The 27,188-nt window shown below is 49.3% G+C and overlaps 1 protein-coding gene across 5 annotated transcripts in view; it reads left to right on the top strand.

Moving 5' to 3' along the window:
• TTLL5 (tubulin tyrosine ligase like 5) overlaps nucleotides 1–27,188 on the top strand; it is a 769,178-nt gene that overhangs the window by 107,899 nt on the left and 634,091 nt on the right. For all 5 annotated transcript variants that reach the window (XM_069638032.1, XM_069638034.1, XM_069638033.1 and 2 more), the window contains 2 exons: nucleotides 5,122–5,206; nucleotides 24,863–24,964. In XM_069638032.1, coding sequence (XP_069494133.1) covers nucleotides 5,122–5,206; nucleotides 24,863–24,964 — 187 coding nt within the window. The remainder of the gene's footprint in view (nucleotides 1–5,121; nucleotides 5,207–24,862; nucleotides 24,965–27,188) is intronic.

The following is a 27,188-nucleotide window of genomic DNA, read 5'->3' as shown; positions in this document are numbered from 1 at the left end:
ATACTACAGGGAATCTTGACCGAGCAGAAGCCTCCCAAGAGTGGATCTGCATCAAGAGGTAGCAGACACCCGCAGGCCTTCAAGGGTGCTCCATATCAAACCTTTTCCCAAAGTATCAAGTGCCAGGACTGCATCCAGATTCCACGCAGGGAAGTATTGGGAAATTCCCTCTGGGTGCCTTGGCAGACAAGATTTCCTTCAGCGTTCCATCCTTTTCCAATACTACATTCAAGTAGGATGTGATCTGGGTTTAGCAAGCTTCCACTCTGAGTACTTCAGCATTGCAGGATTGCTTACATCAAGCTGTCCGACACACCAGGCCTACGGCGATAGAGGAACGTAAAATGCTGCACCAGAATTTAGCATCGAGACCGGAGTGACCAGTCCTGGAGCCCAAACGAGTTATCTGTCGTCAGGATCTGATGGAAGTCTTCAAACAATGAAGACGACCTCCCACGTCGTGATCCTCTTTAATGGGAAAATATTTGGAGCAGTTCCACAGGTAACGATTCTTCAAATTGCTACTTTATTGCAAATCTTCCTATGTCGTTTTCTGTCAAATCAAGTCTCCGGTAATCTTCTGTTAGACTTTGATATCAGTCACCAGTACTCATTGGAGGCCGAGCTATTGCTCATTGTTAAAGGGGCCCGTGATTGAACAATTTGCTTGAAATAAAATGAGTTTTGCTATCTCTCATTAGAAAGCTTAACTTCACAGTTAAACATACACACCCTTTTTTAGTCCATGCACAAGTCGCAGTTCAAATCTGCCCTCTGCAAAGCAGCTTTCAGTGATGCCATAGGAAGAGTGAGCGGAATTTATGCTCAGTACATCGGTGAGCCCCATGGCTGTTTTTTACATGGACACTGTAGTTCCCTTCCTGCATCCCAGGAGGAAATGGTTAAAATGTCTTCCGTTTTTGCTTCCTGTCTGGCTTTATGATCCTTGACTCACCTGCAGAGACGCGGTTTCTTCAGGGTCAGCAATCCTAGTTGGTCCATCGTAGAGTACATGGTAAACTCTGCATTGCCTACATTATTTGGATATCCTATCTTTCGATAAAAGCAATGCAAATAAAGAAATACAAAATTGTAATGTTAATAGCATTCAAGCATAATGAGAGACAAAGACCATCTGTAATTACACGTTTTCTACAGGTTTAATGCCAACAGGCAAGTGTTTGGAAGCAAGGATTCTTTACGTACATTGTAAAGGTCATCCTTCTGCTCCCAGAGTTTCCCAAATGAATAAGCCCGCCCCAGTAGCTGTTAGCACCCGGGCGGTTGCAGCAGCCAATCAGGTTGCTCGGATCACAGGCTGAATCTCGTGATCCAAGCCCACTTTCAGAGCAAGCTCGCACCCGCCCACCATCTTCGCTCCCTCTCCCTGTTGCTTCCCGTCAGTTTCCCCCATCAGTCCCGCCTCCCAGTGAGCTGGTGCTTGCCCCAGTGCCGCTCCTCTCTGCTCCTCACAAAAGCTCAGGCCGCCTTCTATTTCCACGGCGGCCATGTTGGGTAAATATTTGTTTGAAAGAACGGATTATGGTGAGCATGCAACCCTTTCTTCCAAACAAATAAATTGCTGTCTGTATCCGGAATGTAAACCCGGGCTGCTAATGAAGAAGCCATAATCGCACCCCCCCTTCACCCCGCCTCCCCACCCGTGGGCTTCAATGACCAGTGAGCCTGCAGGGCGAGTGGTTATTACTTTACTTCTCTTTACTGAAATGTGAATGATAAACACAAAGGGCAACAGTGTTGCATGTTTTATATACGTTACTACTATTGACAGCGTGTTTGGGTGACAACCTGAAGGTCACAGATGGGAATGCCAAAAGGCCCTGCGTCCTTTGGCGGGCAATAAATAAAGTGCTATTACATGACATCACAGAATCCACTATTAATGGGGTTCTAGAATGAGTAGAGGTTCTATATGAAATGCAGTGTAAAGAGATCTTATTTTGGTTGGATAGTCCAGTTCTGTCTATCCTGTGAGAAGCCTGAAGCTGTCTCCCTGACTAGTCCCCCCGGATCCGTCATCCAGGTGGCCAGGCGGCCATCGCTATTGGATCCAGTTCCTGGGGGTGGACCAGCGAGGGAGAATCACCTGGATGAGTGGTCCTCGGGGAGGGGAAGTGGAAGCGGGACACTAATGGATGAGACACGGTATCCCCCTTCTTATAATGCCTTTTCCCCAGCCTACCACATAGGATACTCTGGCACTCTACCCCACTGCCCCATTTTCTGACACAAACACTTTCTTACACCACGAAAAGACAACGGACTAACACTAAAGCCGTTTACCTGACACGTCCCAACACAAGGGTCAGGCAGAGTCAGGCAATTGACCAGAACCACACACCTGACGGCCCTTTCCCTTCCCAACAGGGATAAAAGGGGGGAGTACGAGAGCACACTACGAGCAGGGCAAATCGCACGAGACAGCTATCCCACTATAGCAATTCAAGAGGAGAAAGGCGGTGAGACCCGAAGGGGTGACCAGGAGAGAAGCGACCTTGTCCTTTCCAACCCAGACCCGCGAAGCCTCCGTGAAAGGAATCGTAAGACCACAAACCGAATCCAGTGTATGTTGCAGCAGATGTCAACGGTACACTGAGCACCTCTACCTTGATAATCGGAAAAGAGAGAGACGCTTGCTATCGTAGTTCCATCCATTACTCCAGAGACAAGAAGCACCATGCGGTTCATCACAGCCTGTGAGTTGATGGGAGAACCGATAAGCAACCAAACTGTGAACAAAAATCGCAAACTGCAAATTAAGGGAAGTTCAAAGAGCTGTTAACATTAAGGGAAAGCCAGCTGCAGAGGGGTCCGGCACCACATGGGTGATCATTCGAGAGACTCTGGTTCATCCCTGGTTTGTTGAAACTACTGATATCAGAAGGCACTAGGAGAGCCGCAAGGAAAAGCTTAGTGGTCATACAGGGGTCTAGCAAAACCCCCTGTACAGTCAAACGTCTTTGACCGGCGCATAATTGGAAAGCTAAGGGAGATGAATATTGCATATTGAGAAAAGAGAAAGAACTGTGTGATTGACATTAGTTGGCAAGAGTGAACCCGGCGGAGGGATGCCGATAGAATGGGGCAAAGCTTGAAGTCCCAATGAACAGTGTGTTGACAAGAGTGAACCCGATGTCCACAGTGAACTGTTTAAAATGACATAAGGCTTGTGAATGCCACATGAACCCGACAGAGGGAGGCTGATATTCGAGAGGGGTCTGAGGTCGGAAGAGGGGGATCCAGGTGTGAAGGGTCATCACCCAACGTACATTTGGAAAGGTAACGTTTTGTTTATTTTGAACACATTAGGTCCTCGGAGGCGAGAGACTTTTTGTAGAAAAGAGACTTAACCACCAAAGGGTCTGATACCTGAGAACTTAACTGTAGTCTTGTGCTGGGAAAACATGAGTGTGTGCTGTGCTCCGGAGTCCCGCCTTGTCTCGTGCTCAAAAACGTGGGGAAGAGGAGACCCTGACTTCCGCATCCTGACTTATCGTTTGTGAACCCTTGTTTCTTTCCTGTGAATCCTATGCCACACTCTTTTTGTATTCCGTTGTAAGGATTGGCAATCGTTTTTTTTTTTTTTTGTTTTTTTAGTATAGGCCCTTTTATTTGACAAGATGCCACTAGGACTGCCTTATTTTTATTTGATGGTTGAAGCTTGCTCCCATCTTAGATTTAGGTTTAGATTAGGTGTTTTTCCAACCTGCATATACAGTTCAATAAACACCCTTGAACGGCGATCACTACAATCCTCAGCAACATGTCCGTTGTAAGCCTGCTTTGCTGTTAGTGTGCAGCTATTGGTCTCCTCAGTAAATGGGGGGGGGGGGTCAGCAGGAGAAGTGAAGGCATACCTGGACTTTGGGGAGAGGGGGTACATTAAGGAGTTGGAGGAGGTCAAACCAGGGGGCGCAACATGGCCTCCAGATTAGGCAGTTTGTGTCCAAGCATGGGAAATGGTTCCACAAGGAGTCCAGGGAGGACTTCAGGAGTCAGTGAAATCCAGTGTGGGTGAGTGGCTTCCTTGAGGCAGCTGGCCAGGACTGCAGGAGGGAGTGAAATCCAACATGGGTGTGGGTGAGTGGCTTCCACGAGGAGTCCAGGGAGGACTTCAGGAGTCAGTGAAATCCAGTATGGGTGTGGGTGAGTGACTTCCACGAGGCAGCTGGGCAGGACTGCAGGAGGGAGTGAAATCCAGCATGGGTCTGGGTGAGTGGCTTCCACGAGGCAGCTTGGCAGGACTGCAGGAGGGATGAAATCCAGCATGGGTGTGGGTGAGTGGCTTCCACCAGGTGGCTGGGCAGGACTGCAGGAGGGAGTGAATTCCAGCATGGGTACGGGTGAGTGGTTTCCATGAGGAGGCGGGGCAGGACTGCTTGAGGGAGTGAAATCCAGCATGGCTCTGGGTGAGTGGCTTCCCATGAGGAGGTGGGCCAGGACTGCAGGAGGGAGTGAATTCCAGCATGGGTACGGGTGAGTGGTTTCCATGAGGAGGCGGGGCAGGACTGCAGGAGGGAATGAATTCCAGCATGGGTCTGGGTGACTGGCTTCCATGAGGAGGCGGGGCAGGACTGCAGGAGGGAATGAATTCCAGCATGGGTCTGGGTGACTGGCTTCCATGAGGAGGCGGGGCAGGACTGCAGCAGGGCGTAACATCCAGTAGGTGTCTGGGTAATTGTCACAAGGGGGAGGGGGGGTTAGGAGAGGACTGCAGGGGATAGTGGTATCCAACAGATGTCAGGGGAAGAGCCTCCAAGAGGAATGGAGAGGGCTCAAAAGGGGTCAGGGGCAGAGTTCCAAGAGGAGTCCCAGGGGGTCTCAGCAGGAGCCAATGTATTCCCAGCAGGGGTGCAGGGAAAGGCTCAGCGGGAGTCAGACGGATTCCAGGAGAAGTGAGAGGCTTCCACCGCTGGAAGCTCCGCCATCCCTGCAGGAGTTGGCGGAAGTGAAGTGGTTCCAAGCAAGGGACAGGAAGGTTGTGTTCGAATGTACTGAAGCGTGTAGGCGTATGCACGCCTTCCCAGGGTGGACAGCTCTGTGGGGGCTCCAAGCCGATCGTGTGCAGTTTTCTTACCACGCATGGCTTTTCTCTTTCAGATTTCAAGTTCGATGTACGTCTGTACGTGCTGGTGACCTCGTACGACCCCCTCGTCATCTACCTGTATGAAGAAGGCCTGGCTAGGTACAGTATCCTCTCTTTTATTGGGGGTCGGGGGGCAATTGCTTGAATAAATGTGTATTGTTGCCCCTAGTGTTAGCTAACTTAGAACAGTCTCCTCTCTCTGCTCTCACTCTGCCCACATGGGCTCTTCCCATGGAAAGCCTGCTTGATAAGCAACGTGTGTGCGCTGCACTGTGAAGGCCCAGCCGTGATCTTGGAATGTCTGAGTGCTCTCTTACAGGTTTGAGGAAAGGTTTGTGAGGCGGTGGGCGGCGCTCTTCAGAGATGTATCCTATGAGGTCTCCCTTGCAGCTAGGGGGTTTTACTCAACGTTTAGTCTCTGGCCCTGCCCGTCTCTCTCCCCGAGGCTATACGGGATTGTTCAGGTCATGCTAGTGTTTGCAGGTGGCATGCACTGGCAGAGAGGGTGCCTGCTTGCTCCCTCATGAAGGGCCTCTTTCACAGGCTAATTATTTCAACTTGCCTTCTGTGGCCAGAGCTTCCTTTCTCGTTTCGCGAGCACATGGCACCCACCCACTCTCTCCAGCCCACACCTTTCCTCTGGGCTTATGTTGTTTCCCTTCTGGACAACGACCCACTGCCAAGTTGGGCCACTCGCCCCACCCTCCTTCACGTTACTCCTTTTGTCCAGTACAGTGTGTCCAAAACACGTAGAACCCCATTCGCAGGGCAGAGGGCCGTCTCTGATTTGCTCTGGTGACTTATTTATTTATTTATTTATTTTAATTCTTGATGACGCGCCAAATCGCCCAAAGCCCTCACGGCGCACATTCCAAGTATCTGCTAGTTCACAGATGGCCATGCCTAGCGGCAAAGTGACGTGTGAGGAAAATATGGGGAACTATTTGATCATCTTTAAACATGTATTTAAATGTATTTTATATGTGGAACTACACAAAATGTATTACAAACTGACTGGTCTTGCTTAGTTCACGCCATTGGGGTAGCCACCAAGCCGGGAGCTCCGGGTTTAGACTATTGCCTCCTTTCGCTTCTAAATGGCAACACCGAGCGAATTTAGCACCAGGACCCCAGAGGCGCTTTCCTGTGTGGCCACTAGATGGCAGTAATAACATGTTGTGTCTTCGACGCATATTACTTTCATTTATTGCAATGAAAGTACTAATAAGGGCACATTTCAGGTCTTATCAAAGAAAGTTTCTTTTGGTCTAGGCTTTGGGTGCCGACACGCATGCACTTAAGAACTGGGTTCACATCTCGGCCGCAGCACCGCTAAATAGAATTAGAAAAAAAAAAACAAATACATTTTTTTTTAAATTTAATATTAATTCAAAACATTTTTCACTTATTTGAGCAATGGAAACTGTTAAATGCAAGCACTGCAGCCAGTTGGTAAAATGCTGGTTGTCTGCGGCCATAATGGGCGCCAAAAATCGCACGCGCTGAAAGGCTTGCTCATTAAAGGCCTTTTGTCGAAAGATTACTTTTACTCGTACCTGTTATGCTGTGTTCCGTTATGTTGCTGGTATTTCTACTGCGCACCTTTACCTTTAAGTTCTCCCTAAGAAAACGTGTTATCAACTTTCAGGTCTGTCATATATCCTGGCAGTGCCAACTTGTTCCTGGCCTGGGCAGCGCCTGGGAGGGGAAGTGGTTCAGTGCCATAAACAGAGACTGTGAAACCAGGACACCTGAATTCCAATCCAAGCTTCCCCCACATGGCCTGTGTGATCCTAAGCAAATCACTGCAGGCTGCTGTGCCAAGTTTCCAATCCAAGCTTCCCCACATGGCCTGTGTGATCCTAAGCAAATCACTGCAGGCTGCTGTGCCAAGTTTCCAATCCAAGCTTCCCCACATGGCCTGTGTGATCCTAAGCAAATCACTGCAGGCTGCTGTGCCAAGTTTCCAATCCAAGCTTCCCCCACATGGCTTGTGTGATCCTAAGCAAATCACTGCAGGCTGCTGTGCCAAGTTTCCAATCCAAGCTTCCCCACATGGCCTGTGTGATCCTAAGCAAATCACTGCAGGCTGCTGTGCCAAGTTTCCAATCCAAGCTTCCCCACACGGCCCGTGTGATCCTAAGCAAATCACTGCAGACTGCTGTGCCAAGTTTCCAATCCAAGCTTCCCCACACGGCCCGTGTGGTCCTAAGCAAATCACTGCAGGCTGCTGTGCCAAGTTTCCAATCCAAGCTTCCCCACATGGCCCGTGTGATCCTAAGCAAATCACTGCAGGCTGCTGTGTCAAGTTTCCAATCCAAGCTTCCCCACACGGCCCGTGTGATCCTAAGCAAATCACTGCAGGCTGCTGTGCCAAGTTTCCAATCCAAGCTTCCCCCACATGGCTTGTGTGATCCTAAGCAAATCACTGCAGGCTGCTGTGCCAAGTTTCCAATCCAAGCTTCCCCACATGGCCTGTGTGATCCTAAGCAAATCACTGCAGGCTGCTGTGCCAAGTTTCCAATCCAAGCTTCCCCACACGACCCGTGTGATCCTAAGCAAATCACTGCATGCTGATGTGCCAAGTTTCCAATCCAAGCTTCCCCACACGGCCCGTGTGATCCTAAGCAAATCACTGCAGGCTGCTGTGCCAAGTTTCCAATCCAAGCTTCCCCACACGGCCCGTGTGATCCTAAGCAAATCACTGCAGGCTGCTGTGCCAAGTTTCCAATCCAAGATTCCCCACACGGCCCGTGTGATCCTAAGCAAATCACTGCAGGCTGCTGTGCCAAGTTTCCAATCCAAGCTTCCCCACACGGCCCGTGTGATCCTAAGCAAATCACTGTAGGCTGCTGTGCCAAGTTTCCAATCCAAGCTTCCCCACATGGCCTGTGTGATCCTAAGCAAATCACTGCAGGCTGCTGTGCCAAGTTTCCAATCCAAGCTTCCCCACACGGCCCGTGTGATCCTAAGCAAATCACTGCAGGCTGCTGTGCCAAGTTTCCAATCCAAGCTTCCCCACACGGCCCGTGTGGTCCTAAGCAAATCACTGCAGGCTGCTGTGCCAAGTTTCCAATCCAAGCTTCCCCACACGGCCCGTGTGATCCTAAGCAAATCACTGCAGGCTGCTTTGTCAAGTTTCCAATCCAAGCTTCCGCACACGGCCCGTGTGATCCTAAGCAAATCACTGCAGGCTGCTGTGCCAAGTTTCCAATCCAAGCTTCCCCCACATGGCTTGTGTGATCCTAAGCAAATCACTGCAGGCTGCTGTGCCAAGTTTCCAATCCAAGCTTCCCCACATGGCCTGTGTGATCCTAAGCAAATCACTGCAGGCTGCTGTGCCAAGTTTCCAATCCAAGCTTCCCCACACGGCCCGTGTGATCCTAAGCAAATCACTGCATGCTGATGTGCCAAGTTTCCAATCCAAGCTTCCCCACACGGCCCGTGTGATCCTAAGCAAATCACTGCAGGCTGCTGTGCCAAGTTTCCAATCCAAGATTCCCCACACGGCCCGTGTGATCCTAAGCAAATCACTGCAGGTTGCTGTGCCAAGTTTCCAATCCAAGCTTCCCCACACGGCCCGTGTGATCCTAAGCAAATCACTGCAGGCTGATGTGCCAAGTTTCCAATCCAAGCTTCCCCACACGGCCCGTGTGATCCTAAGCAAATCACTGTAGGCTGCTGTGCCAAGTTTCCAATCCAAGCTTCCCCACACGGCCGGTGTGATCCTAAGCAAATCACTGCAGGTTGCTGTGCCAAGTTTCCCTTCCAAACCTTAGGGAGCAAACTGCTGCTGTTTACCACTACAAAGCAGCTGTAAAGCCATTTGGGAGCTATATTAAAAATAAGAAATGAAAGAACACATTTCAAAAATGTAATATTTGCTCTGGCCTTTCGGCTGAGTCCTGATCAAAATTAAAGAAAGGAGCTAGACTCCTGCAGAGAGTTATATCACAGGCAGTGGCTGAAACCAGATCAAGAGGTAGGAAAGGAGCTATATGCCTGCAGAGAGTTATATCACAGGCAGTGGCTGAAACCAGATCAAGAGGAAGGGAAGGAGCTAGACGCCTGCAGAGAGCTATTTCTCAAACAGTTGCTTAGTCCAGATCCAGAGGAAGGGAAGGAGCTAGACGCCTGCAGAGAGCTATTTCTCAAACAGTTGCTTAGTCCAGATCCAGAGGAAGGAAAGGAGCTATATGCCTGCAGAGAGTTATATCACAGGGAGTGGCTGAAACCAGATCAAGAGGAAGGAAAGGAGTGTTGGGGAGGAGCTAGCTTCTTGGCTAGCACCTTCCTGCACCCCCAAGCGCTTTACAATTGGGCAAGACTTATCTAAGCACTAGAGCACTGAAAAAGCTTTTTTCATGCAAAAATAATCACACACAGGCATGGCCAGGCACTAAATGAAGATAGTTAGTATTTAAATATAAGGTGCAAATAACCGTTAGTTGAATACACGTGTAAATGTTATTCTATGTAGTTTTAAAATCTCAAAGCACAGTGAATGCAGCCTGTGCTAAAAATATATTACAGGCATTGCGTGGTGCCCGGCTAGCTCTGGCAGAGCACACAAAGTGGCTGAGCAGCTGTTTCCTGTCCATCAAAAACCCATGCATTCTAAAATGGGAGTGTACATGCTCAATGCACGACATACAGAGTGCTTTGAAAAACAGGGTTTTAAGAAGAATTACTAGACCAGGTAATATGAGTATCTTGAGTGAGGTGTGGAAAGTATTGCGGGAAGGTGTGTTTATATGTAAATGTTTATAATATAGCAAAATGATGATAAACAGGAGCTACAATGTATAACCTGCATAGGCAGCAGTATGCTCAATAGTTTGACCTAAACGGAAACCCGGCCATGCAAGAAGGAAGACTGCAGCACCCCCTTGTATGGGAAGGAGAGTTTTGGAGAGGCTGTTGCCAGTATTCAGTGAGCAAGTTGAACAGTATATAAGGCTCCTCCTTGGCATCAGTCTGCAGAAGCCAGCCACGGAAGAGGGAGCAGAATTCCGGTCGGGAGCAGAGTTCTCCCCCCCCACCCCCCAATCCTCATTTCTGTATAGATTAAATGTGTTATCCTTGCAATATAAGACTTTTGGCCTTAATTCACTAGAGGGGTGAACTTTAATCTGGTGTGAGCGTGATTAGGGTTACTGTCATGACCCTTGCCTCTGGTCCTCACTGGCAAATCAGCCTTCCAGTCAGGGCCAGGTCAAAGGCCTTAAAACCTCATCCAAGACTCCCTTGGAGTCAGTCCTGGCGTCTTTGGCGCCAGGATCATAACCATCATGAAGACCAACATTAGAATGGAACTATTTACTTGGGACTATTTAATTTGGGGGGGTACAGCCAACATGGAGGCACACACATAGCTCAGTTACAAGGAACTGAGCTATGCGGTCTAGTCTTTTGGGTGTGGCAGGCCTGGGACTACTTTACCTAGACTACTTTACCTGAGACTATTTAAACCACACCCAAACAGCAGAACATGCTTTGCGTTATTCTGCTGTGGGCAGCGTAATGCTCACCGTGTCCAGTTCTTTGATGCCAGCTTACTTGAAACCAAGGACCTGCAGAGAGAGAAAGAACACTACGAAACTTACCTGGAACAGGATCCTGTCTTCAATCCATCGCTGACTTCAGTTCCACTCACCTGAATGTACGAACTCCATCATCCGGCACCGCATGCATCCTGGAATACCATAATTAGGAAAGAGGAGAAAGAAAGACCGCATTAGTACGTGTTTACTCACGTTTCCTCCAGAACGAAGAAAGCCACACAATTCTTACCTGGCAGGGTAGTCATCTCCTGGTCAGTATCATTGCTGGAACATAACGGCACTCGGCGAGGAACATCGCAACCTGCAAGGAGAGAAAAGACCTAGGTTAGCAATATAAAAGGCGAAACAGCGCCGCGCATCGCACGTTACTCTCCGGACAGCATCGCGCACACCGCGCTTTCGCCTACCGACCCATGCTCATCTCCAAACTGCATGACAACAACACAAATACCTTTCCATACCTAAAAGTAAAGAAGCAAGACATTATTATTCAAACTAAGAGGAACATAAGAACTGCATATAAAGACTGTAAAGCAGCAAACCTACGGAGTCACAGCAGGCCTGGATTCCCACAGGGGCCTTGCACCAGTGAAGTAACTTGGTCGCTGCTCGCCCCCCACATCTACGCGCCCCTGCCACGAGGAGCAGGACGGAGAATCCACCTTTTTCAATATTAAGGTGAGAAGGCCCCAGGGGGAGGAAGGAGTTGAGGCCAAGGGAGGTGGGAAAACATAAAGACAATCTGGTATTGAATCCAGCTCTCCTATATTGCAGACCCATCTTTAACCAGAGGCCTTACCAAGGGACCGGGAGAGGGTTCGAGAGTGCAAATCATCCAACCAGGGCTGCGTGGCGTCCCCGTGGATACCAGGTGAGCGTAACAGGTTCCCGTATATTTAAGGGGTACCCCTGTAAGTTGGGCTACCTTTCAGGAGCTATACACCTGCTGAGAGCTATATCGCAGGCAGTGGCTGAGACCAGGTCAAGAGTAAGGAAAGGAGCTATATGCCTTCTGTGGGCAGTAATATCCTGAACCAAAGTGGAGAGAGGGGATAGCATGCTGGGTCCTATATCCCGGGTTCTAAGAAACGAGTTGGGTGCTTTTTCTCTGAGACTGGGTAGATGATGAGGGAACCTGACAAGCAGAAAGTCCTTTTGATGGGCTCCTACATCACGTGATCCATCCTGACACTTTATGGCTCACTGTTGAGCTTTACTGGGACCCTTAGACCTATAGACTTGAAACCCATCCAGACCTGTTAATAGATTGGAGAATAGGGTGCATTAAGGACTGATTCTAGAGATTAACCCTGATGCTTCAGTAAACTCTAGAAATCCTGTGGAACTAAGGAACCCCAATACTGCTTCCTTCAGTCCTTAGCACTGGTTCATCAGCGAAGACTCTTGTTTTGGTGACGCAGAGAATTGTTATTCCAGCCCAACCTTTCTGTTGCTAATTAAGTGTTGGAGCCCCCAAGAGCAGCCCGTCTTGGCCCGAAATTCCTACTTGATGCAGATTGATTACACCAGCAGTGGTGATGCTGGGCACAGGCGGGCCTTGTGTGCCTATGTGCACAAAAACCTGGAAGAGCGGGGTCTAGGGAAGCCACGCGTAGGCAGTGTGGGCCAAAGGCAAGGAAAAGGCAGGTATGTGGCTGCCACGGAGCATGGGCTAGCCAGACTAGCTAACAAGGAAGTGACATTTCAGGCATTCTAAGGTAGATCAGGGCTTACATTTCCTCAATCCTGATTGGCTAGACCATTCCCAGTGTTCAAATGATGCTGAGGAAGGTCAAGAGAAAGAATGTGGGAGGGCGTTCCTTAGGTTAGGACTTCCAAAGGATTGCTTAGTAACGTGACAAGAGCTTGCACCACAAGCGTGGTTTAAAGCCCACTGGGGAATGCCACTGAGGGGATGTAATGACTTTGGGATCCCTAAGCATCATCTTTGCCCCCTGACCTGGACGCCTTCTCCCAAATTGGACCTGGAACTCACTGCGCAAGACTCTCAGGGTATTCCGGCCTTTCACCCTCCTACGCTATCGTTTGCTGCAACATGCCACATGTATAGCATTGGACTGTCCAGAAGCCCGGATGATCCTGCTTCCCAAAGGACACTACTGTGAACACCATCTTTATTTGCTCACCATGGAACCGTTTACTGTATAAAATGGCAAGAAGTCCCAAGCAGCATGGTCCCTGCTTCTGGTACTCTGCAAAATCAAGACTTTAATCCCTGCCCTGAGTTTTCAGAAAAGTTGGCCAAGCCCTGGTCAAATCCTACATGGACGGTGGCATTCCCCTACTCGCAGGAGTCCCAGATGCCAACTTAGCCCCTCTGAAAGTCGTCCAGTACGCTGAAGTAGACCTTATCACAGGACTATGACATTTTGACCACATCACCCCATCCTTAAACTGCACCAGCTCCCCCTTTGAGCACGCACCATGATCATCAAAGCCTGCCTCACCAATAAAGCAGCCACAAGAAGAAGCCCACTCTACCTGGCTGAGAAACTCACTATCGGCACAGCACACCAGCAGACAAGCCCGAACATTGCCAGGCTGGAAGCAACGAACCACAAGAGGAGAAATTAGGATGAAAGCGTTTCCTGCTGTGCACCCTGTCTCTGGAACAAGTCACCATTGCAGATGAGACTGGCTCCCACCATCCTACACTTGAGGAAGGACCTAAAGACCCTATTCTTCAAGCAACATCTCATTAATTGTTACTCTCTCCTCTCAGCCCTAGTTCTCCCACCTGGAGCTCTCCCCTTACCCTACACTCCTTATACATTCCAGCTGCTGTGCCCCCCTGCACCCATACTTGTAATCCCCCGAGTGTGCCCCCTGTATGCAGCACTCTGTTGCTTCCCAGCAAACCTTGCACTTTATAACTCCCATCCGTCCATCTAGTATCATGTTTCAGGGCAGGCAGAATAGGAATGGCAAAGCCTCACATGTCCATTTGCTGTCCTCGCATGCAGCCGTATTGCTGTATGGTGCTGTTAAGGCTTCATACTTAATGCTAAAATTACAGCCTTACAGTCCAGGTGCCGCCATCATGACCTCTCTGCCTCACAGCCACTGTTAAGCCTGATGCATGCACCCATGCACGAGCACCTTCTGCCCCCCCCCCCCCAGCTTGAAGTCTTCACATCATTCCCATGCAAAGACCAGGCCTGGGTGGGGGTACTTACTGCAGCAGGAGCTTGACCTCTCCACTGCAGCCGCACACTGCTTCATAGCATGGTGCAGCCTGCAGCTCTTTCGGCTCGCACTCCACCCTAGTCTGGCTGCTGTTGCGTCAGGGAGGTCCTAACGCGTACATCTCCCCTAGCCCCCCTAATCACTTCGCCTGCAGTCTCTTACCCAGGGGTAGCAACTGATACTCCAGGGGTAGCAACTGATACCCCGGGTAATCCCTCAATGACGTCTATTCTCATCCCTACAGACCTATTGGCCCAGTTTGTGGGAAAAGCAAACAATGCTCACAAGAATGGGCCTCATTCCGGGTTTGAAGCTAACCATGGAGTAATTGGCTCAATAGTTGCCTCCGAAACCGTCCCAAATCCGGCATGGTGAATGGAGTAATTACCAGTCCATTCCAGGGTTGGAGGGACCGGTAATTCCCCATTCACCTTTTGCCCTTGCCCATTCCCATTTCTGCCCCATAGGGCTCAGTGGGAATGGGAAGGAGGTAATTACGGCACCGTAAATTACGGTACCGTAATTACCTCCGAGGTACCTTTGCGGGTCCCGTACTTAACTCCTGCTAAAAGCAGGAGGTAAGGAAGTACCCGCAAAGGGACCTCGGAATACGGAGGTAAGGAATTACCGGCATCGGCACCCTTACTGGTGCCAGCAATTCCTTACCTCCAACCTCGGAATGACCCCCAATGTGTATGAAGTCCACTGTGAAGCTGTTCCCTGTCCAAGGTGCCAGCTGATGAGGGGGCAGCCTCCATGACTGGGCATAACGGGCTACACTCAGCAAAGGAGGGAGAGGGTGATGTATGCGTTAACTGATGAGACAGCTGGGTGGGATAGTCCCCGTTTGGTTGATAAAAACAAAATAATAGAATTGCAGTTAAACAGCTCAGTTTGGGGTGATTGTGCAGGTCAGCTTGCCCTGTAGAAATCTCTGTTGTGGGCATGTCTGGGTAAATATTTGCTCATGGGCAACATATGCCCACATTCAAACCTACAATGTGCTTCAGTCTGAATGCAGTCTGATGTAATATTGTTCCTCTCTGGCTTGAATAAAAGAAATCAAACGGATGGCTGTCCCCCACTGTGCATGGCTTGCCCCCACCCCTTCAGCTTTTCACTCCTGTAATGGCTGGCCCTCAACTGTTTCTCTCTTTGTGCACATCCTGCCCACACCCGCTCAGACATACCTTCCTGTCGAGGCTGGCTCTCAACCACTCCTTTCACATTAGTTCCACCTCCTCTACTCAACTGGCCCTCACCAAACCTCCTCTTCATGAGTTGTATTGCCTTCGCATGGCTCTCATGTGGGCCCTGCTCGCTGTGCATGACTGTCATTCACCCGCTCTTGATTGGTGGACTCTGCTCTGTGTACGTGGCAGTTCCTCATTCACTCCTTTGCTGTTGGCCCCCCTCCATGCACACAGCTGGCCTTCACTCAGCCCCTCTATCGGCTCTACTCCTTGTGCATGACTGTCATTCACCCGCTCTTGATTGGTGGACTCTGCTCTGTGTACGTGGCAGTTCCTCATTCACTCCTTCGCTGTTGGCCCCACTCCATGCCCACAGCTGGCCTTCACTCAGCCCCTCTATCGGCTCTACTCCTTGTGCATGACTGTCATTCACCCGCTCTTGATTGGTGGACTCTGCTCTGTGTACGTGGCAGTTCCTCATTCACTCCTTTGCTGTTGGCCCCCCTCCATGCACACAGCTGGCCTTCACTCAGCCCCTCTATCGGCTCTACTCCTTGTGCATGACTGTCATTCACCCGCTCTTGATTGGATCACTCTGCTCTGTGTACGTGGCAGTTCCTCATTCACTCCTTCGCTGTGGGCCCCACTCCATGCCCACAGCTGGCCTTCACTCAGCCCCTCTATCGGCTCTACTCCTTGTGCATGACTGTCATTCACCCGCTCTTGATTGGTGGACTCTGCTCTGTGTACGTGGCAGTTCCTCATTCACTCCTTCGCTGTGGGCCCCACTCCATGCCCACAGCTGGCCTTCACTCAGCCCCTCTCTATCTGCTCTACTCCTTGTGCATGACTGTCATTCACCCGCTCTTGATTGGTGGACTCTGCTCTGTGTACGTGGCAGTTCCTCATTCACTCCTTCGCTGTGGGCCCCACTCCATGCCCACAGCTGGCCTTCACTCAGCCCCTCTATCGGCTCTACTCCTTGTGCATGACTGTCATTCACCCGCTCTTGATTGGTGGACTCTGCTCTGTGTACGTGGCAGTTCCTCATTCACTCCTTTGCTGTTGGCCCCCCTCCATGCACACAGCTGGCCTTCACTCAGCCCCTCTCTATCTGCTCTACTCCTTGTGCATGACTGTCATTCACCCGCTCTTGATTGGTGGACTCTGCTCTGTGTACGTGGCAGTACCTCATTCACTCCTTTGCTGTTGGCCCCCCTCCATGCACACAGCTGGCCTTCACTCAGCCCCTCTATCGGCTCTACTCCTTGTGCATGACTGTCATTCACCCACTCTTGATTGGTGGACTCTGCTCTGTGTACGTGGCAGTTCCTCATTCACTCCTTCGCTGTTGGCCCCACTCCATGCCCACAGCTGGCCTTCACTCAGCCCCTCTATCGGCTCTACTCCTTGTGCATGACTGTCATTCACCCGCTCTTGATTGGTGGACTCTGCTCTGTGTACGTGGCAGTTCCTCATTCACTCCTTCGCTGTGGGCCCCACTCCATGCCCACAGCTGGCCTTCACTCAGCCCCTCTATCGGCTCTACTCCTTGTGCATGACTGTCATTCACCCGCTCTTGATTGGTGGACTCTGCTCTGTGTACGTGGCAGTTCCTCATTCACTCCTTTGCTGTTGGCCCCCCTCCATGCACACAGCTGGCCTTCACTCAGCCCCTCTATCGGCTCTACTCCTTGTGCATGACTGTCATTCACCCACTCTTGATTGGTGGACTCTGCTCTGTGTACGTGGCAGTTCCTCATTCACTCCTTCGCTGAGGGCCCCACTCCATGCCCACAGCTGGCCTTCACTCAGCCCCTCTATCGGCTCTACTCCTTGTGCATGACTGTCATTCACCCGCTCTTGATTGGTGGACTCTGCTCTGTGTACGTGGCAGTTCCTCATTCACTCCTTCGCTGTGGGCCCCACTCCATGCCCACAGCTGGCCTTCACTCAGCCCCTCTCTATCGGCTCTACTCCCTGTGCATGGCTGGCCGGCACGCACTTTATTCTTAAGTGCTACATAGGCTGTGGACAGCTTTTAGTCACTCGTTCCTTCCCTTAAGTCGCACTCCATGCATACATCTTCTTTCATTGCTTGTTTTGTGTCTCTGCATTGCTTGCACCCACCCCCTTGGAGCCACTCGCACCCATCCCTTATAAGATGTGCTTCCTGTGCACAGCGGACCATCACTGTCCACTTCCCCTGCATGGTTGGTCCATGAAGCAGATTCTGGTTACCTTGTCTCCCAGACCTATGTTTTCTGTTTTAATTTTAATGATCTACACACTGGCTATCGAAGAGGTACCTGCATTGGCAAACGGTTGTGACGGTACAAAAATAATCTGTCCATGATTTGTTGTAATGTAGTTCACTTTTTTAAATGCCACCAAGAAGATGCCAAAGCTGTTCTGACTGGCACTTTCCAGACATACATGCTGAGAGGGAATTGGCAGCATCCTCTGGGGAGACCTTAAGCATTTAAGTGTCTGATTGTAATGAGGACGTCTTGACCCTGGCACTGGAAGATCTACCCAGCACCCAGTGATCACGGAGATTTCTCAAGCATCGCGTTCCCTAGCGGGCTCCCTCTGTAAGACCCAAGTCTCACCCGGCCCGCTGAGCTGAGGCCTGTGGGGGGTCAGAACTGAGAGGCGGACACCAAGTGGTAGTGTTTTCAACATCAGAAATCTTTGTTAAAAGAAAGGGGTTGGATAAAGGCCTACCTGTCCCTATCCCAAAGAGTTTCGCTATCTAGGAAACTAAAACTAAAGCTCAGTCTGTGTCTTGTCGTCAAAATTATATACACTGTCCTTGTGTCCAAACATTTTAATCTGACACTCGGACTAGAAATTACCAGCTAATGGTGTACGGAAAGTGTCTCTGATGTAGGTTTGGTACGAAGTGTTCAAAACAAGTAGATACATCCAATACAACAATCCTTGGATCCAAAGGGTGGTTTCCTTCCCCTGGATGTCTCAGGTAGGATGGCAAAAGTGTCTTTCAAACATTAGCTCCTTAAAGACTGCAAAAGTGTCTCTTTCAAGCAACCACTTCTTAAGGATGTAACAAGTGTCCCTTTCAATCAGCTACTTCTTAAGGATGGCAAAGGTATCTCTTGCTGTTAAGATTGTGGTTTGCATTGACCTGCGACACAGTTGAATGTAAATACGTTGATTGCGCTCTCTGCAGAATAGAAACGAACCCAGAAAGTATCCGACCCCTGGAATGAACAGGAGGTTGTGCACTTATTGGGAAACCCTCCAGAGGAAAAAACCCAGTGAAGAAGTAGAAGTCTGCCTGTTGATGCGCAGTCTGAAGATGCGTGTCGGGGCGGAATTCACAGCAGTAGCGGAGGTGAGGATTTATGGAGGACAACAGGTAATCCAGTAGGTAAGTATTAATAGCCACGGAATAGGAGTTCCAACAAGTGAGGTTGAATGGAAAATCTGTTAAGAAAAAAGGAAAAATAGAAGTATGGAAGAAGAAGCGGCAAGGACTGGTAAGGCAAAAAGACAGGAATCCATGTAGAACAGTAGAGAAAGATACGAGGAAGAAACTGGAGTGCGGGTGCCAGCGGGAAAGAACAGATGAAAGGTAGAATGTCGGAAGCAGGCATCAGCGTAATATATATAACATACCAGAGCAGGCAAAGAAGAGAAGGAAACGCCGGAGCGTCGGTGCCAAACAAAAAGCGATGTATCCGACTACCTCGATCAGCCTCCTTTGTGTAACTGGTGTCCGCCATCTTGGAAATGAACTAGACTGTAATTCCCAGAGTCCCAAGAGAGCACCATCTTGGAATGGGTCATTGCAGATTTGGTCTTCCCTAGTGGGATGCATGTGCACATTTCTTTCCTCTTCTGTTGATCACACTATCATGTGCGCTAAGATTCCTGCTCAACATTGGTGAAAATTTATATAAATAGCTGTTACAGCCAATCCTTGTGTTCATCACAATCTCATGAATGCTGTCCAATAAGATTCATGTTTGACATAGGTGTCAAATATATATAAATGGCTGTTCTGATACAGCTGGTCCCCGAAAATTGCGGGATAACAGAATGGCATGGTCTGCGTGTGTTCCTTTATTCTCTATACTATCTTGGCTTGAGGTACTACTTGCTCCAACTTTCCCCATATTGATATCCCATATATGGACTCTTGTTCAAGATCGACGTTTAAACTTCTTCAATGTTATTCATCTGCGTTTGGTAACACTTGCTCCAACTTTCCCCGTATTCATATCCCATGTATGGCCACTTGTTCAAGTTCTGTCTTTGAACTCCTTCACTAGTATTCACTGGCCTGTGGCAATTCTTGCTCCAGACAAGGAGCAATAGAAAGTGCGCACACTCAAATTTGTGACAAGGTAGTTTCAAATTTAGAGAAACAAGAGGGAAGCTTAGGTGCGGGGGAGGAAAAGCAGCCCTGGTACAGGGCCACCTAAATATACAAACCCAGAGAAAAGAGGATCCAAAACGGAACCCTCCCGTCCCCTGCACACCTTCATATTGCGTCAGAAAGACGCATAATATTAATTAAAAAAAACTTTTTGGAAATTAGAATAAAGACATTCAATTATTGAGCAAGTTTAACCAATTATTGCAATGCAGTCCATTGTTTACGTACAAGACTCAAGGTTTTTATTCCAAAACGCAAATAGCAGAGAGGGTTCAGTTCAGTGAGGATGGCTGACGCGTTTCGAGAAGCAAATTCTCTTCTTCATGAGCCAAAAATCATGTAATGGAACTAAATGCAGAGGATGTAAAAAAGAAATCAGGAAGGATAATTAGAATTGTGTAGCCATAAAACAAGTTCAAAACATGTCATACACATAATAGCACAATTCTTGCTCCAACCTTCCCCACATTGATATCTCATACATGCTGAATTGGGCAAATTCAGTCTTTTTATTGAACTTGGTCTGTGTCAAAACATTTCTTAATGCCCCACATGCCTGTCGGTACGCCCCGGGGTTCACTACATCTCAGGGCAGACTCACCGGTGTCTGGTAACATTCCCGACCCGTGGCACATTGCTTCTCTGAAGCTTTCACTCTGAGGTGGCGTTTCCCACTCTGCAGACCGTCTGTCAGCTCCCCTGCTGGCTCCGTGCTCACTCGCAGGCAAACTTTCTGCCTTCTCCCGCGGTTCTGCCGCCTTCTTCCGTTCCCCTTCTCTAGTTCCTTCGAAAGCGGGCGCCATTTTTAAATGTCCCGCACACTTGGATCTCATCACAATAACTAGCCTGCATGTTTAGTTAGTGTTTCCTTTTGATCCACATTAACTCCCTCTCCCTCTTCCTTTTTCTAAGTACTTCAGGCTTTATGGGAGTTCGTCCATAGGTTTTATAGGACTTATAAGGTGATTTTGTGTAGGGTTTTTTTGTTAGCACAAAGTCATCAGAGACTGGAGTTGTTATGTGTGTGTTATGTATATATGAGGTGTGAATGGTATTCTGCCTAGAGTGTTTTGTACGTGGATAGTTTTGGGTTTTACAACGGGAGGGATTTGTATAGTGATAACTAGCTATTGAGAGTTTAGAAATTATGGGGCTTTCTTCATCACCTTCCCCCGAAAGTTGTCTCCTCCCTTGTGATCCTCCCTCATAATACCACCCTCAGGATCAGGTAGCGGCTGCCGTCCCCTGGCCACATGGGAGGAGATCTCTGGCTGGGGTTCAGTGATGACTCAGCAGGATTCATAACACGCCCCTGTGTGGTTTTTACTATTGACCTGGTTTGCCTGACTTTCCCTGGTGAGCCCGGTTAAGAAGCCTCACCAGAGATGCAAATGCTGTTTGTGCCCCATGAGAAACCCTACGTCCCTCCAAGTCACAGTATGTCACCGACCGAGTTTGTCCTGTGCAACTTTCCTCAATAGTTCACTGTGTGGACTGCACTGGTTAGTGGCAGCCATTTTTTTAGTTCTAAGTTGAACCACCTAATGTACTCCAGAGGTGTTCCCGCTGTGTAAAATCATGAAGTGAGTCCAACGTCCAGACGTTGCTACTGCAGGTGTGTAAGTGCTATACAGATGTGACCATATGTGGCTCTGGCTGCTGCCTGCCACAGACAGCGGGGGCCATATTTCCCGGAAGCAGATATGATCTGGTGCCAAATCCGGTCTTCATTTCAAACCTGAACCTACATGGGCGGCAAAGCCCAGGAAGGAATCGAGGAAACCTGAACATGGGGAGGGATTACGTAAAAAAACGAAGACAAACACCCCAAATGGTTAATGTGTTAAAATTTCAAATACATCTACCATTTGGTTTGATGACGGTGAACAAGGGGAGCGGGGGGGTGCACCTTTGTTCACTGTTATTGTTGCAGGGGTGTCCCCAGCGACCTACGACATTAAGTTTTTTTTAAAAAAGGACCATGCAGCGCCAGTTGCTCTGCGCGGAAGTGAAGGGACCCATGTGTTGCGGATCTCAGAAGCTCTGCCACTAATCCGCCAGGGATCCTAGCATAGTGGAACAATCCTGGAAGATTTCTCTATCCCTGGAAGATTTGCCTTTTGCGCAAGGATAATCGAGGGGCTGACACAGGCACCCTAATCCCAGGGTCTGCAGATGTCCCTGCCCCTCTGTGTTTGTTCCGTCGCTTTTTTGGTTTGAGGCTAGAGGGCAGATTTCAGTGGTTTCCCTGCAGTGTTTCCCAGGCCAGTAGCAATGGGCAGTGATCAGTACTGGCTCGGATACTCTATTTACCTTCTATTGGTCAGATTCCTGTGGTTTTACAGAAGAATTCAGATGTCCGTCAGGTGCCAAGGAATGCAGCTTACTTCACATGCTGTGCTCCAGCCAACATCCGTCGAGCTACAGAGAGAGAGGCTGAGGGGAGAGAGTGAAATACTGAGCTAGCCTATCCCAAAGCCTGGCCCCTCTCGCCTGCCAGCTCACCAGCTCCTCAACGTTGAGCTGCTTCTTTTCCTCTCTCCTGCCACCTCACCAGCATTCAGACCCCTCTCTCCTGCCACCTCGCACGCATTTACACCGCTCTCCTGCCACCTCACCAGCATTCAGACCCCTCTTACCTGCCACCTCACCAGCATTCAGACCCCTCTCTCCTGCCACCTCACAAGCATTTACACCGCTCTCCTGCCACCTCACCAGCATTTAGACCCCACCTACCTGCCCCCTCACAAGCGCTTAAACCACTCTCCTGCCACCTCACCAGCATTTGGACCCCTCTTACCTGCCACCTCACCAGCAGTTACACCGCTCTCCTGCCACCTCACAAGCATTCGGACCCCTCTTACCTGCCACCACATAAGTATTTAAACTGCTCTCCTGCCACCTCAGCAACATTCAGACCACTCTAATCTGCCACCTCCCAAGTATTTAAGCTGCTCACCTGACACCTCATCAGTGTTGAGGCCTCTTTCTCAGCTGCAGTTTCACCAAAATGCAGGCCTCTTATAGCTTCCAGGTCTCCAGCATCAAGGCCCCCCTCTCTCTCCTGCCACCTCTGAATGTGCAATGTTTGTTGTCCCTAATCTATGTATATCCACCTATGTATTGTCTCTGATGATTGTTCCATTCACTCCCCTCCACAGCCTGGTCGGAATGTCCCTGAAACTCGCCCCATTGTAAGTAGCCCACCGCTTCCCTTCAAATCTGATTTCTTCTCTATTGTACATCTTTTGTGATCAAAAGAGCAGCATTGTTCCTCCTGTATATAAATAAATCCTCTTCTTTAGGGGACCCCGCTAGCTTTCAGACAACTTACTCCTGTCACCCCATTAGAAGGCTCCCTTCCCTACTGCAACCCACAAGTAATCGGGCACTGAGATTACTGGCTACTCATTACATGGCCAAGCCATTCTGTTACATAACTGTCACTCGTTCTCTCCCGCCAAAAGATGCTATCAGAGTATGGCTTCGGGTGGAGAAGATTGTCATTTCGCCCTTTTTGTGTCCTCCAACGTTTCATTCAGCACATAGCCAGCTCTTGGCTCTGACACCTCTGTCAGCTGGCTCAGTATCGCCAGGTCTCTCGAGGACTCCTCAGAAGGGACTCGCTACGAATGTGTGGTCTCTAAGCCTCCACACCATCCAGGAACTCTTGAGCACATCACACATCCATAACCTTCCTTAAAATTAAACCTACAACACATTGCACTCCTAAATGACAAGATAATTGATGTGTCCGTTATGGACCGCTTCTGATTCTTTTCATGACCGTTTTGGTCTAACCCATACTACGGTACATGCATGCCAGCTAATGCTACCACTCAACCCTCAGGTTGTCTTCCCCTTTTTTTTTTGTTCACCTTTGTCATTCTATTCTTCCTCCAACTTTCTCCCGCTGTGCCAATTCCATCTTACCTTTATCCCCATTTACTTCTCACCCCACAGACCATGGTCTGGTTTGCACCCTGGGTGGGGTCACAGTTCACCCACATAGACAAGGTTTCGCCACTTTAAGGCCACTGCGATGATGTGCGTGGTACAAAAGCTAATTAACTTAACATGGAAGAAGGGGTCTTTGGGAGAGGGATGATCTTATTACAGCAAAGAGTTGGTGACAAATATTAACTCGCATATTAGATATTGTGTCCAGAATTCATCTTACTGTTTGGGACGGGAGAGTGGCCAAAGGTTTTTATGCATGCTGTGGGAAAGTGCACACAGTAATCCGATTAGGAGGACCATGCCCAGGCACATACCAAGAACTCTTTAAATGCACCTTTGACTCACCATTGGGTAGCATGGGCCGAATTTGAAGTTGGCTCAACGTTGGGGTATGCAAGAATGCAACAATGAATCTGAAAAGAATGCAATTAAATGAATTCATTAACATAAAGGATGAACATAGAACACACATGTAAAGAAACATCTGCAAAAATAAAACGAAGTGTATCAACAACAAGCAATTTGGGGATGCAAATCTCAAAAATTGCTTGTCTGAATCAATAAGAAACTAAAGTAACAAGAGAAATGTTCATGGAAAAGTGTAAACACTTGTGCGTGTCCAGTACAGAGTGTAAGTTTGCCATATTCTCAACACATGCCTGGTTGGGCTGGGAAGAAGGCGGCACAGGCCACACTGCTGCACACTTTACCTGGTCTTTCCCCTTCCTGTAATGGCTTGGCAGGCACCGAACGATGGCCTGCAGGGTTGCCCGGAGCAATGGCAGAGGTTTAAGATGCATTTTAAATCTTGCAGCCACCACTTCTTTGTTTTTACACACTTTACCTTCTGGCACTTCTTTTCCTTTATCTTCCGAAACGTCTTTTGATGACTTGTAAAGGTGCCCACTAAAGTACTTGCAAGTTCATGATGGTGCGGAACGGCTGCAGACTGTCTTACCGAGCTGCCTGTGGTACAGATCTAACATTCAGTCCCAGGAGAAGGCTTCGGGCTTAAGGCTCCCTGCCGACAGGAGCTTCGCTAGGCCTGCGGAGCTCTGGCTTCAGGGAGCTACTGTGAGCATCTCGCCCCTTTCCTCCTCCAGGAGCTCATAGCTGCCAGGCCCTCAGCATGAAGCTAAGCACTTGGAGGTTTCCCACAAGCTCACCGTGCACTACTACAGACCAGAGAGGCCATTGGGTGCGGCAGGCATCTGGGATCTCCCATCTCATGTACCACACAATTACCAGGCAGTCCCCACATGCCCAGCCAATCGGGGCCCTTATAAATTCCCATATCCTACAGTAGGTTCACTGCATACGGTAGCCCCATGCCTCAATGTAGGGGTGCTGTGGATCCCACCTGTCCCTCTGTATTTCCCAGTGTAGGAGCACTGCTTTGAACCCACTGTTTTTGTCCTGTTTACAGGTTTGCGACTGTCCGATACGATAAAGCTGCAAAGAACATCAAGAACCAGTTCATGCATTTGACCAACTACAGCGTTAACAAAAAAAGTGCCGACTACGTCAGGTATTGTGCTTCTTGTGTACCCCTCCACCAGGCTGCATTACTCTGGACCTTCCATGCTACTCTCTGGCTATGCTACTCTTGGGTGCTTGGTAGACCTCCATGTTACTATGTCAGGTATTGTGCTTCATGTGTACCACTGTGCCGGGCTGCATTACTCTGGACCTTTCATGCTACTGTCTGGCTATGCTACTCTTGGGTGCTTGGTAGACCTCCATGTTACTATGTCATGTAATGTGCTTCGTGTGTACCACTGTGCCGGGCTGCATTACTCTGGACCTTTCATGCTACTTTCCCGCTATGCTACTCTTGGGTGCTTGGTAGACCTCCATGTTACTATGTCATGTATTGTGCTTCATGTGTACCACTGTGCCGGCTGCATTACTCTGGACCTTCCATGCTACTCTCTGGCTGTACTACTCTTGCATGCTTGGTAGACCACCCTGTCCCTCATTCACTGCAATGTTGTTTCTCAGCCACTGGCATAGGATCCCATGTTACTCTGTCTCCTGCCATGATACTCCTTGCCAACCCAGCTTCTTTTACTTTGCCGTGCCACACATGATCCTCTGTGGCAGTGCCCGGCTCCTTCACTGCATTCTGCGAGGCTGCCTTGTGTGAGAGCTGAAAAAGAATGACAGGGTAGATCATAGGCTGGAGTTTATACATTTACTATAATGTAAGTTACATATATCTGGTGGTCTGAAACGCGAAATCCTTCACTTTATAACACAAACACTGTTTCTATGATGTTTCCTCAACAGCGTTTGTTCGAGGACCGTTTGCTCGAATGTCAGCCGGAGGGGAGAAAATAAAACCCATCTGATGTTTACCTCACACACTACTAGTCCTTAGTCCTCGCTCAGACAGAACAGTACAGTGGAACCCCCCTCATTCAGCAGTCTGGGTTGCACACAAAAATAACACCTATCCAGCCCTAAAATCACGAAGGAAACGACAAGCTGGGTGAGGGAGAAGGAGGGTGGGGGCAACAGGCAGGTCCCAGACATGAACAATTCATCAAACGGGGGAGAGCAGGACACTGCACAGCAAACAGCAAAAAGCACATGGCATGAATTCAAAATGGCCACCAGCCATTAAGGTTCTGCCCACATGAATTCTAAAATACAAAGACTCGCTCCCATTCAGGTCACTGTGAACACCCGAGCCAGTGGGTGAGTACACACCTGTCTGATGCATTGGGAAAGGGGTTCGGTTTCTTCCATCTGGGAGAGAGGGTGTGGCAGTGCAGACATGAGCCATAACACTGTGAAGCCACAGCCAGTGGTAAAACCCAGATAGCAGAGAAACCTCAGAGTGACCTGGAGCCTGGAGAGACTGCAGAGGGATTGGGCTCTATAGGCTGGAAAAAAAGACTGACTCTACGCAATCTGGCCCTTGAAGGTCGCCGGTACAAGGTTGCTCTTTTGTTCTTGCCCCTTCCTCCCGTTTCCTATCGGGGGTGTCCTGTGGCACTGCCTCTCTGCTGTGCTGGCCAGCCGCCACCCTTCTCCTGCCTCTCCACTTACCTGCTGCAGCTCCTGATGCTTCCTGTCACAGTCTGCAGGGCGCATACGTGGAGGCCCGATGCACAGAACGTTGCTCTTCTGCACACAACCTTTTGTGAGTCTAGCTTGGAGACAAGGGCAACCTAACCCCTACCTAGTGGGAAGAGCATCGTAACCCTTGCAGACTAAGAGAGCTGAGAGAGAGGGGGACTGACTTTGGGGATAGAACCAGGCTCTGGGAGAGAGATGGAGGGGAGATCCCCAGAATGAAACCTGAATGCCTGCTAGGAACTCTATCACAGACACGGGCAGAGGCAAGAGACAAAGAGCTAAGAGCTTGCAGGTATCTATAGCACATATACTGGCAGCGACCTGGGCACCCGATCCTTCGTGGCGAGAAAGGCCCCAAATCCTTTTCCAAGTTAGAAAAGAACTGAAACCTACTCTGGGCAGGGCCGAAACTCCGGAGCGGGCCAGAGGGGGAGAACAACTTGAAGCAAACCTCTGAGGGCTCAAGTCCAGGAGGGAGACACCCCAGGCTAGTGGGTGACCACAACACAACCAATTACCCTGGCATGGGAGAAGAAATACTTGCTGATTAAGCTATGGGTAATACCTTGGCAAGCGGGTGAGAAGGACTTGCTGGTAAAGTAGCAGCCAAAGGCAATAGAGAAAAGAAATATTATCTTAGAGGAGAGCGTTGCATTCATGTCCTGAAG

This window comes from Ambystoma mexicanum, chromosome 14 (genome assembly GCF_040938575.1).
Source record: "Ambystoma mexicanum isolate Mex_15411 chromosome 14, UKY_AmexF1_1, whole genome shotgun sequence".
NCBI lineage: Eukaryota > Metazoa > Chordata > Amphibia > Caudata > Ambystomatidae > Ambystoma > Ambystoma mexicanum.
The sequence above is the reverse complement of the archived record's forward strand: the minus strand, read 5'-3'. Positions and strand labels throughout refer to the sequence as shown.